General features: G+C 39.7%; 1 protein-coding gene across 1 annotated transcript in view; it reads right to left on the minus strand.

Annotated features, from left to right (window-relative positions):
- Window positions 1-13221, minus strand: part of LOC109108875 (S phase cyclin A-associated protein in the endoplasmic reticulum-like) — a 98933-nt gene that overhangs the window by 15349 nt on the left and 70363 nt on the right. Inside the window, exons 25-27 of the mRNA XM_042715923.1 lie at window positions 11399-11619; window positions 8039-8194; window positions 1371-1602 (exon numbers count right to left, since the gene is read on the minus strand). Of these exons, the coding sequence (XP_042571857.1) occupies window positions 1371-1602; window positions 8039-8194; window positions 11399-11619 (609 nt within the window). The remainder of the gene's footprint in view (window positions 1-1370; window positions 1603-8038; window positions 8195-11398; window positions 11620-13221) is intronic.

The following is a 13221-nucleotide window of genomic DNA, read 5'->3' on the forward strand; positions in this document are numbered from 1 at the left end:
GAATATTTGTTAACACTATTGAAAGAACAGCAAATGATGTAAATATAAAATTGTGAATAAATGTAATTTTTGGTTAACACATTAGGTTCGAAGTATGGTAAGGATAACATTCATATGTTGGACATAGATAGAGCAGATGAATGCAGCAGAGCTCTTTGCTTGTCTCACAAAAACAAAACAAACAAAAACAAATCAAATCAAAACAAACCAACACACACAAAACAACAAAACAAAAAACACAAAATAGAACTAAAACAAAACAGAACAAAAACAAAACAAAACAAAACAAAACAAAAACAAAAAAAAAAAAAAAAAAAAAAAAAACAAAAACAAAAAACAAAACAAAACAAAACAAAACAAAACAAAACAAAACAAAACAAAACAAAACAAAACAAAACACCAAACAAGGTGATCTAAATAATACGAAAATATTGGATGATGATCAAATATCAAAAAAGCTGAAGATCTGGCACAGGAAACTGAAAAAGTGTGAGAGACCCAGAGTATCTACAACAACACACTGAAGTAATTCAAAGGTTTTCCGCCCTCCTCGTTCACGCCTAGGTGTTTACATGATGATTTAGCCTAGCCATACTGTTCTTGTCTCTTTATCGTGCCGGCTGAAGTACAACCGGAGTTTGTGCACATTACGCCACTCTCCGTCCGCATTACTCACTGGAGCTTTCAACATGACTGGCCCGGGGTCAAAGGTCAGGTGTGTTTACATCCACCGGGTTAACTTCGTTCTGTGAAGATACACTGATATCCTACCAGTGGCTCTGAGGGCATTTGGAGGAAACCCTGGCAGGCCATTAGCTTTGAGGCTTATGTCTTTACGGTCCCTGTTTGTGTGCGCAGACGTAACACAATCATTAATGAGAGCTTTTTATTGCTTTCACCATTCAGAACGTCTGGCTGAATAATGGGGCCCACATATCTGCCGCTAGCTGAAGGCTAAACCAGGGGTCTGACTGCTGCGTTTAGATAAAAAACAAGCCGTGCTGCATTACTTTGAGCAGACAGGGTGGCTTCAGAGAGTTGAACTACTTTAACAGGATGGACAGCATACCACAAAGGAGATAGTCACATACAAGCACCCTTCTGCAGGACTTTGAATCAAAGAAGCAGGATCTCACCGAAGGCTGCGGTACTTTTCAGAAGGTGAATGAGGTCTTGTGGACTCTATAAAACACTTGAGCCAGATACTTTTTTTCTCAGTGTGCTCAAGCTAGGCCCTCAAAACCTAGAAATTTGGTGTGCTAACTAATTAAATGTATGTTTGACTTGAAGATTTGTAAATGAGATTCATTTAATTTTTCAACCATTTGACACATCGATATACATACAGGAGCCACACTGGAAATGAATACCTGGAAGGCTGAGAGGTCCAGCAGGGCGAAGGTGTTGAGGAAGCGCAGCCCCTGGAGGGCCACCTGGATGACGGCGGGGCTGTAAGGCTCCTGGGCTGAGAGAGAGTCAGGGAGGGCACTGTGGAGCAGGATGCAGTACAGCATGTGAAGGACGCCCACCAGGTCCGTGCTCTGCAGGAGGGCCGTCAAACCAGTGGGGTCCTGACGTTTGTTGTCAAAGATGCTCAGGGAACTGAGAATGAGAATTGGAGGGTGAAAAATTTGCAATATGGTAATTATGCAATTTCCATTTTTACAGGGTGTCTACAGATACAAAAAAGTTAAATTTAAGACTTTTAAAGATATATTTACTTGTGTGAAATTTAAGACCAAACCTGTGATGGAAATAAACAGTTACTCATATGTAATATTTACCGTGTTTAATGTGAAAATAAAACAAAATATCATTGCTGTCAAAAATGCCATTTATTATTACGATATACACTGAACTTTTCATATCAGCAGACAATATCCTAATAAAATAAAATATGATTTTTGGTGGTGTAAACGATTTATTCATAAGCAATATTTTCATCAGTGTTCTATCAGCTTTTATATACTTATATAATCTGCATGTTTTTAATATTCACCCCAGGTTGTTATTAACCTTTATAAAGGCAAATATTTTTTTTACTTTAATAAATGTATGCATCATCTTTCATGTCAAATTCTTACAACTTATCAAGAAATTCAATATACACTATAGGGCTGTTACCAATCAAATTAAAGAATTTACACTGCAAAATTACAACGGCTACAAAATAATGTTATGAGATTAATGTTTTAAATAAAATTTTAAATATACAAATAAGAAATGTTGGGGAAAAATGCATACTTGGTGGAAGTAAGTCACTTATCAAGTCACTTCATAACGCTTTATCATTCAGTAACAAAACCGCTGAGTGTTGCTTGGAAAATGCATAACACTTCTGTTCTGATCTTTGTTTGGAAATATTTTCATTCGTGAAATAGAACAAAAACAGTCAACAGTAACTTAATATACTTAACTACTTGTTTGTTGAACTAATATCAATGTAACATTTGCAATTGTGAAAATATTCAGCAAAATAGACCCTTGCCGTTATATGTTATACTTAACTATATCAGGTTAAAGTCATTTTAGGAGGGGGTGATTCTTTTTCCAACTCTATGATTCTGATTATTTATTTTTTCTGACATGTTGGCGTTATATCTTTCACTTGGATGTTATAAGTTGCACTGAGTAAAAACAGCTGGATAAAACAAAAACTGTGTCCTTTTTCATATCAGGCTGCAAAGCAACAAAATGTGATTATTTTAAAGGGGGGTGATTCTTTTCTATACCCACTGTATAATTATTATTATTATTATTATTATTATTATTATTACTACCACCTATTTAACTCATGCTGCCAAAAATACAACAACAACTAGCATTATTTTTTTCTACTCTTATTATTATTACTATTATTATTATTATTATAATAAAACCAATTTTATTTATTTTATCATTCTGATATAATAATAATAATAATTATTATTATTAAAATCTATTTAACCCATGCTGCCAAAATTACAATAATAATAATAATAATAATAATAATAATAATAATAATAATAATAATAATAATAATGAAATACCACTACTATTACAACAACAACAATAATACTAATAAATTAATTTTAATGTAATTTTTAGCAAAATAATGACTTAGGTAAAAATGAGTTTTTATAGTTTTTAAAAATCTAAAATGTAAGACTTTTTTTTTAATTCTATGCCATCTGATCTGTAGGATCTGCAGTCGATGCATATGCTTCACGCATATAAAAAAAAAAATTGCATACACTTCGCAGCATATTTCTTTTTTAAACAGCAGGCAGTATGCCAATCTAAACATAACCGAACAGATAGTAGCAGGCATTCAGAAAAAGCACATAACGTTGTGTAGGAAAGTACTTTTACTCAAATATCCACAAACAACATCAATCACACATGATGTGGTACAAAAGGCCACTTTGTTCAACAGGACAGGTAATACCTGTTAACCAGTGACTGACACTCAAGAAATTAAAAACAATTCAGGGTCAGAAATACTGTTATTCTATTAGCAAGGCCAAAGGTGCTTCACATAGTATCATATATATCAGGCCAGTGAACTAAGGTTCCTCAAGTTTACGCACCTTTCAATCTGAATCACTGGCCTTTCAAACAAAGTCAGCAGTGCACAGGGCTGTTGTATAGTGCACAGGGGAAGGGTGGGAAAAGGTAGAAGAGGTGTGGTCTGAAAGCATCAGAACCTGAAATGTTGCTGGTTGCTTGTTTAAGCCACAAAAACTGAATGATAGTCCTCGGGGCTTCTAGATTTACTCGCTAGACCAGAGCCTGTCCGTTCCGATATAAATAATGAAGGCAAGCCCCTTCTGTGAAGCATGCCTATGGGGCAGATATGCTTAACTGGTAACATTTGGCCCTGCCTGACTCAGGAATGAACACTGAGACACACTGAGGGTGGCTGTGGTCTAATATATGAGGAGAGATAGGAAAGACTTTACTCTTCTGAGCCTGGGATCAGGGACTGGAGATCAGAGAGAAGAAGTGAAGTAAAATAGAGATAGAGGAGAAGAAAGAATGGGGCAGTATACTAGGGCTGTCAGTGTTAACGAGATTAATTAAAAAATCCTTAACGTGTTAAAATAATTCAACACGATTAACGCAAAATTACTGAAGCACAATTTCTATGGACAGAAAACAAACTATTGAGAAATGGGTAGAATGTGATGGACAATGTTATCTTTAAAATGGATAGAGTGTGATGGAGAAATGTATAGAAAGAATGATAGATGATTAAAGAGAAATGTATGTATAGAGTACAAGAGAGAATGATCTAATGTGGTGGGCAGATTTATAAAATGAATATAGAATATATATGATGGCAGTTGTAAAACATGAATGCATAGAATGTTTTAGAGAGGTGTATAACAGAACAGATATACCGTAGAAAATGAATGTATAGAACGTCCAGAGAGACTGATAGAATTTGATGGACAGATTTACAGAATGAATGTTAAGAACATATTGAGGAAAAAAATTTATTTGGTGCACAAACATCAATGACGAATGCACAGAATGCATGGAGATGACAGAATGTCATGTGGAGATATAGAATAAATGTGCAGAATGCATAAACAGGTGGACAGAATGTGTTAGACAAATGTATATGATGAATGTGTAGAACGTGCAGAGAAAAACAGAATACGATGGCCAGATGTTTAGAACAAATATACAGAAAGTATAGAATTTGACAGAACGTGGTGGACAGATGGAAAGAATAAACAGAATTTTTGAAGATGGATAGAAAGTGGTGTAAAGAATATATATATATATAATTTATAGAGATGGACAGAATGCGGAAGAATGAATTAAATTAAAAAATTAAATTAATATATAAAAATGAATATATAGAAATGGATAGAATGTGGTGGCCAAATGTATAGAATATATAGAGAGGATGTGAACAGATATAAAGAATTAACATACAAAGACAGATACAATATAACAAACAAAGATACAATGAATGTACAGATTATTTGAAGAGGTGGACAGAATGTATTTGCCAGATGGACGGAATGAATATCTAGAGTGTGAAGAGAGATTATTGTAGAGGGGAGGTAAGGGCATCATCTTTAAATGTGACAGACCTCAGACTGATCAGGTGAATTTTGGGGAAGTTGAGACTCTAAGCTATGAAGCTGGCATCCAAGCATCTCATACACCAGTGAACATCCTGGAGCTCTCCACACAGCAACAGAAGAGCCAAAGTGGAGAGAAGTCTTGGAACTTGGACAACCATCTGTCAGCCAATAGCACTGGCTCCACAACTATGCAAACTCGCATCACTCTCTGGCCATCTTGTGTTGCAGCACATTTAATTAAGACCCATCTTACCAGATTTACAGCAGCGTGTTTGTGTGTCTTAGTCAGGACAACACTCTGCGGATTAGCAGGATTGGTAACTTTATACCCCTGAGGTTCTGAGCAGAAGCGAGGCCTTAAGGCTGATCTGAGACAAGATCTTCCATTACCGTTGCAATGGCAAGAGTCTGGATTTTGGTATCAAGGGCTGATCCCTAAACAGCACAAAAGGCGCTGGTTCTACAAGGTGTCACATTGCAGTTGAGGATACGTCCGTGAACACTACACCAAGTGCACTGGAGGGGAAACAGACCTTCTGGTGAGCCAAGGGGAGAAAGGAGTGTCAAGCTCGGTGAGGGGGAACCCTCACCCTCGGCAATGAGATCACAGCAAGTGCAAGAGATCGGCTATTCGGGAATAAGCTTCCAGGTGGAAGCCACCTTGTGGGACTGATCTCGGCTCTGTGCCTCTCATCTATGTCTAACCTTAACTAGTGTAAGAAAATCCCTAGAACTGGTCTCAGTTCAGAGGAGAAGGGCAGCATCCACCGACAGTCGTGATCAGTGTCTACCACAGGAAACAAAGACTTGGTTCTCACAGATTGACTGTGCATGATGAACTTCACATCTCCTGACCCTGAAACAGGAGACTGTGGAGTGGGATGAAAGTGAAAGGCCTCACAGAGGCAATTTGAGCCTAACCACTGACCCCAAATCAACATTGTCTGATTAATCCATGCTTACAGCCAAACCTGTGGTAATGCTGTTAGTGTCTACTCGACTTAGAGAGGACGAGACAAAATATATCTGGAACTTGCCTTGAAACGATTTCCTTGAGGGAAAAGGGCAGTTTAACGACTCAAGAAAAAATATGCTTTCTAAATCAGTCAAGGTGTCTAAAACTCTGCTGGATCCATGACACCTTGCGGTTAATGCATAGAGTCAGGGTGCTTGGAAGGAATGGGGTCGGGGGCTGAATGCGTCCTGAACCATTTCCCAACCCTTTTCCTGGTCTCTCTCCCAATACCTTCTTGTCGCTCCACACCAGGAGTGCTCAGTCTCGCTTCTGTTGATCTATGTTCCTGCATAATACGAATCCAAACACATCTGCGCCAAATAATCAAGGTTTAGGAGTACTTTTAAAGACTGCAGACAAAGCAGAAACCTTGCAGGAAGGTAGATCTCCAGAAGCAGGATTGCACACCCCTGCTCTACAGCAAGGAAAAGCTCTATTAGTTAACTTTAGAAAAGAAAGTCTCTGATCCAATGTAGAACAAGCAGATACACCACCATTTCAATCTATTCTGACTGCAACACAAGCCACAACTCATAGGCCAACACGTCGTCATTAGCTCAGCACAAGCGCTCCTTGACAAGCTTTTATCGACTTTGATGATTAGCGATATTTAATCCCACCAAATACACTGGCAGTTGGTGACAGAAACACAAAGCACACGCTGTAAGAACAAACCAGAGGGTCTGGCAACTGCAAGTGAGCAGAGCAACTCGGACATGTCTAACACGAACCACAAAGGGACAACTTCCTGGCCTTCAGCACAGTGAAGAATGACGGAATGGAGCGTTGACTTGATTATGAAAGATGTTGATTATGCTGCTGAGCAGGACTATTAAAGAGAAGAACTGGCACTGGAGTTTCTCACAGATATTCAGTGTCAGGAGCCAAAGGATGTTGGGAGAGACACTAGAGTTGTCACAACCAGCTGGGTGGCGTTATAGCATGCAACAGCTGGAACAGAACATAGCTGGCCAATAAAGGAGGAGCTATGACCTTTGAAGAAACTCCAAAATCCAAGTGGAATGGTCTGGAAAATTAACTTGTTGCAAATGCAAGGGCTCAGTCAGACTATAGTTTGGGACTGAAACACAGTGGAGATCGAGAGTGTTTCTAGTTCTGAAACAAATTAGAAGCATGGCTGAAAATATTTCAGTATCACTTTCTACCTACCTTTTAACACACCTTACAATCAGGCCCAGACGAAATATGCTTTTTTTGCATTTCAATACCACATTACATGTGTTATATTGTGTTTTCACAATGTACAGAAACAATCACTCCTACAATGTTTACAGTGCAATTTTAAAGTATGTAGAACGCAACAGTGCAGCATCACAGTGATTTGTCTTTTCTGCAAGTCAGGGTTAGAGGTCAAAGGCGGGATACCACAAGCTGTGACTGTGTGGTTAGCCTCTGTCAGCAGTTGTGCATGCACAAACGCACTCCGACACACACACACTTGGGTGGGCTGCAGGCAGGAGTTTACAGTGCAGGGAGACAGAGCCGCGGGGCTGCTAGATGACTATCAGCACAGGCTCTGCAGGGCTTGCGTCAGACACTGGGAAATGAGCTGCTGATTGATGGGGCTGTTGTCTCTGGTCTGCACCTCTTCAGACATCTGAACAACAAAACTACAGTGGACTTCACCTATTTATTTAGATAGGAATGAGGTTATCTACTGGTCTGGGGATGTTTGGTAAGGGTGCAACCACTATAAATAGATACTGTGGACCTATCATGCTACAGTGATGATATGTTTGAACCTTAAGAACCCTATAGTACTGATTAACTACCATACCCATGGTAACTAGTAATTCAAAAGCAATTCAAAGAATACCACAATATTATAATGATGTCCCAGTATAGGCCATGCTACTTTTTTGAAAACGGATGACAATGGTGGAGACATAAATGAAGTAAAGTAACATTAGAAACCACTCACCGACCAGTCACAGCAAAACACAACTTGCACATCCCATGGAGAAAAGCTGTGGCTTGCTCGAGATAGGCAGCCATCTTGGGACTCTCGTCAATCGGTCCTTGTACAGACAGAAAACAGCCGTACAGCTTGTCGATCAAGCCCATGTTCACCACATAGCTGAGGGAAACAAGCCAAAATGAGTCAGAAAAAACATTTGAATCGCAATCACAATCATTTGTTTTTGGGTACATTTATAGTCAACATTTGTTTTCCATTGTTCGCCATTTTGGATGAATTTTCCACCAAGTTAGCCCCACTACATGGGATTGCCTTCTCTGGGGTGGATGTAATATTGGGCCAAAATTAGATATCTCAAAGAGCAGCATGTAGTTTTGGACTTTCTGTAACAGGCTGCACAGTGGGAGCACACTTATGATACCATAAATGCTAAGTAGACAGCTCACGGTCATGTAGGCCACTGCAATCCAGAACGCTCTTGGCCTGAAATCTGACCCCACAACTCCTGCCTATTATGTCTATATCTCTAATTTGTCTGGTCAAATGAAAGGTCTCATGACCGTGTTGGTCCACACCCTCCTGGCTACAAATCAGGCCTAATTACAGTATTAGTGGATGACTGCGTCTCCGTGTGCCAGCTCAGATCTAGAACAGGAGGAAAGCCCCCCTTCTTCCCTCATGGCTCAGGTATTCTGTCCCTCCACCCTCTCCCACCTCCGGCACCGCCGAAAGTCTCCTGGCAGTCAATCACTGGACCTCCCAGCGAAGTCTGGGCCAGCATTCTGTCGCTCCAGCGCAGCAAAGAGCTGAGTCAGTTGCAGATCCACATCTCACACACACCACTTTAGCCTCCGTTTCCCAGTCTCCCCAAGTCTATCTTTTTCCCCTTCATTTTCTCTTTTTCTACTTCCCTTTTGTTACAGCTGTCAGTCAAATGAGGCTGCACTCAATAAAGGTAATTACAATTCTCCCTCCCCCTTCTTATCAACAGGTCGGCCATCACCTGAACTAAAGCCCCTTGTTACGGCTTTATCCTCCTCTTGGGTTTTGCTCCAGCAGAAAGCGCCTTTCCACACACCATTGTGCAGCCTTTCAGACACTTCATCCAGGCAACAAGAGCCAAAGTAATCAGTCACAATTAGGTCCAGCCAAAGGTGTGACTTACTCGGAGAGTTTTTCCACCTACATCAAATTGAATTCTACAAATTCTGACCTACATCATTTGGTTTTCACTTTATTTTTAACATCTGACAGATCCTGAGAGAAATGCAAAATATGTTGGACTTATGACCGGCTGCTAATGCTTACATTGATCATTGGTGGACATTTGGGAAATGAAGGTTTGAATCTGGTTTTTGTACCCCCATAAATCTGTTTCCTTTTTACTTTTGCAGTCAATGAACATTGCAATAGTCACAAAGCTTAAAAAGCTTAAAAACATTATTCTTTTTATAGTCTTGTTTACTGTCAAAACCCCCCAAAAAAGTATTTTATTTCTTCCCTGCAGTTTTATTTTTGGTGATCCAGCCAATACTTGGCCTGTTCCAGCCATGTCCGTAAAGTCACTCCACGGTCACAGCACTGGGCTTGAGACTGCTCGTGTCAAACAAATCACAGGAGGGAAAACTGAGGGATTGTGGGAAGCTTGGGATTCTTAGCAAGCTGGGCTGTCTGCCTTTCCTCAGAAAGCAGGGGAAAGCCCAGCACTGGTGCTCTCCTCCACACAGCCCTACTCTAATGCTGAGTTCAACTTCAAGTCGTGCACTTCCAGAAGGGAATTTTGGCTGATGCGGAGACTAAAAACTTTGGTTTAGAGCACGGATATAAAGAGGAGTTTCCAACTAATTTAGCAAAGGGGTGAATCCAAGAACATACTCTATCCAACCAGTGTGCAGAAAGCCAGGTCTTATTAGATGCACAAGGCTATTATGTCATTAAATTGGAATAGTCTTTTGAACAAATTTCCCGAACTGTCTGTCCAAGCTAACCTCTGGATCCATTCCAAGAGGTCATTCCCTACACAAGGGATCTCATACCAAGAAACTCTTGTGTAATTTTAATATGCAAAAAATATTGTTGCTAACAAGAGCCATGTCACTCTTTATGGTTGTACGGTGTGTGGTTAGTGTGAACCCAACAGTAGCGACTGATGGTATTTGTTTTCACCACAGCTAGCTTGCAAAGTTACTAACATTAAAGTGTCCCTATTATGCCATTTCGAATATAGCCTTTAATGCAGTTTGTAAAGTTGTAAAGCCGAAAGTGCACGATAAATAAAGTTGTCAGTAATTCGAATCCCACTTCTGTGACGGCTACACATCACATGGTAACACATTTGCATTATGCCTGCCTATGTTCTACATTGAACGGCCACGAACAACTTGCCCCGCCCTCACACATTGTAGCTTGTTCATGTGGTTAACATCATGTCGAGAAGACGCTGTGTCCTACACTATGAAAGTAAATTTGTTTTATTTTGACTTCCGAAAGATGAGGCTGCAAAGAATCACTGGTTAAAATTCATTTTTTCCACTGTACCACAGCAGCACATCCCCAATCTTTTTTGTGTTCCCGTCATTTTACTGACGACTGCTTCTCTAATTTTGAGGATTTCAAAACGGGATTCACAAAAGCTCTTGAAAGATGGCTCAGTACCCAGTACCCAGTTTATTTGGACCAGCTGGTTCCACTGAATCACAATAAGTATGTATGATGAATAATAGATGTTTATATTTTCTATTCGAGCGTTCCAAATACAGAACTATGACAATATGCATATTGTTTCCGACACACGCTGTACGCGGTAGACCAATCACAACAGGCTGGGCCATCTGACCAATCAGAGCAGTGTAGGCTCACGGAGAGGAGGGGTTTAGAGAGACTGAACCTAAAAACTGCTTTGAACAAATAATTTGAGAATCGTTGGAAAATGAGGTGATAGTAAATGCATATTTTGAGAAAACAAAAGCGTTTTTTGACCTTGCATGCATGTAAACCTATTGTAGGAGAATATTAGAAACCTTAAATATAGCATAATAATATTTTCCTGCATCCAATTGCCTAATGAGCAAGGAGGAGAGGTGTGTCGAAAAGGGAAAACTGAGCTGTAAGATCAGGATAGAACATCACAAATACAGTTTATAAAAAAAAAAACAAAACAGACAGGCAGGTTACTCAGCGTACACTTGTATAAAATCAGCACTTTTTTGGCTGATTTTATACAAGCACAGTTTTCTTTGTTATGTTCAAAAATGAATGTGATTATGTAACTTGTTGTGTGTTAATCAAACACTGGACATAACAATAGCATTCAAGAAGCTGGATCTGGAAGAGTCGTGGAAAGAAAATGTATAAAGTAATAACCTGATGAGATCTTGTGCACGTGTGTTGAAGTTCTCACTGGCAGCTGGTCTGCTCTTGGTGTCCGGAGAGCATATACGTGGTGGATCTCCATCCAAATTAGGTGAGTGCAACTGCCCCAGCGCTGTGGCAACTGTCTGCAGAAGTCCTGTAGTCAAACCGTCAAAGACCTGCTTATTGACACTGCGCCCGAAGATGGACTTGTCCTCATCTGGCACGAAGAGCTATGGAAACAGGTATAGATATGTAAGCCATCACTTAAAAAATAAAAGTCATTGTGAGTAGAACTGTAGTCACTACCCTGATCCTACCAAGAAACAAGACAATGGTGTCTAGACACGTTGGAGCTTTCAGGTTTCATCAAGAGCTACAGATGAAACATCTTCATCAACGGCTCTCAACATGTCTACGAGCGCGTCAAACATGGGAAGGTCTAAAACTACAGTCATGTTCAAACAACTGTAGGCATTTTCTTTAAACTCTGTTTGGAGCTTTGATGCAGTGTTGTTACTGTCACTTACACCATTAATGTTGTTTGTACTGCTGCAAATCCTTCTAGTGCTGCAGTTTACAATAAACACAATCAAATTAATTACATCCCTACAAGATGTACAGTACTCTAAGCAAACATTGAAACTGATTTGGAAAGGTCTAAAAATACCTTTTTAAATTTGCAAACACTTGCTCAACTGACTGATGGTTGCCTCTTACACCAATCTTAGCAGTGACGGACATCCGAGATCACTCAACAATGGCCCATGCTGGTCTCAATATCCAGCCCAGCACTGCTGCACAATAGACAGGGTCATTTAAACCTCGGCTTGCATTTTAAAACATGTCCAATTAAAGCAGAGGGTGCAAATAAAAAGGATCCTGTCCTCTTTTGTTTCCACGCGCAAGCCATTAATCTTTGGTTGGAATCCTGATCTTCTAGCGCATAAATAACTACAAGGACGCTGCTCTATTATTCATCAGCCATGGGTTATAAATTGGTGGTTAAAACTCGAAGCGACATTGCACTGGTGGTGTGCCAATGGAGCGCATATGAGAACTCTGCAAGGTATTCCCTTGTTGGCGGGCACCACTGGCAGGCTTGAGAAAGATGGGTCATGTAACGAGAATGTTCCTTGGGAGCAAGGATAGGGAACATAAAAGGATTTTTCTCAGTTAATGTTTATACATCAAATAGTGATGCATGCAAGGGCAATAACTTAAACTGCCTTCAAAGATAATTCTCTTTCATGCCAACTACTATCACAAACAGAATTAAAATTGTGAGTTAGTTAAAGGGATACTCCACCGCAAAATGAAAATTTTGTCATTATTCACTTATCCCCATGTAGTTCCGAACCCGTAAAAGCGCGGTTTGTCTTCGGAACACAATTTAAGATATTTTGGATGAAAACAGGGAGGCTTGAGACGGTCCCATAGACTGCCAAATAAATAACAGTGTCAAGATCCAGAAAAGTATGAAAAGCATCGTCAGAATACTCCATCTGCCATCAGTGATTCAACCGTAACGTTATGAAGCGACGAGAATACTTTTTGTACACAAAGAAAACAAAAATAACGACTTTATTCAACAATTCCTCTCCTCCGTGTCTCGCCAAATCAGCGTAGCGCCATTTTGGCAAATCTGAGTCTCAAGCCTCCCTGTTTTCATCCAAAATATATTAAATTGTGTTCCAAACATTAACAAAGTTTTTACGGGTTTGGAATGACATGGCGGTAAGTGATTAATGACAAAATTTTCACTTTGGGATGGAGTATCCCTTTAATGCTAATTAAACTGTAAGCATGTTTATAGCTACCTCCCTGAACACTGA

This window comes from Cyprinus carpio, chromosome A25 (genome assembly GCF_018340385.1).
Source record: "Cyprinus carpio isolate SPL01 chromosome A25, ASM1834038v1, whole genome shotgun sequence".
Taxonomy (NCBI): Eukaryota; Metazoa; Chordata; class Actinopteri; order Cypriniformes; family Cyprinidae; genus Cyprinus; species Cyprinus carpio.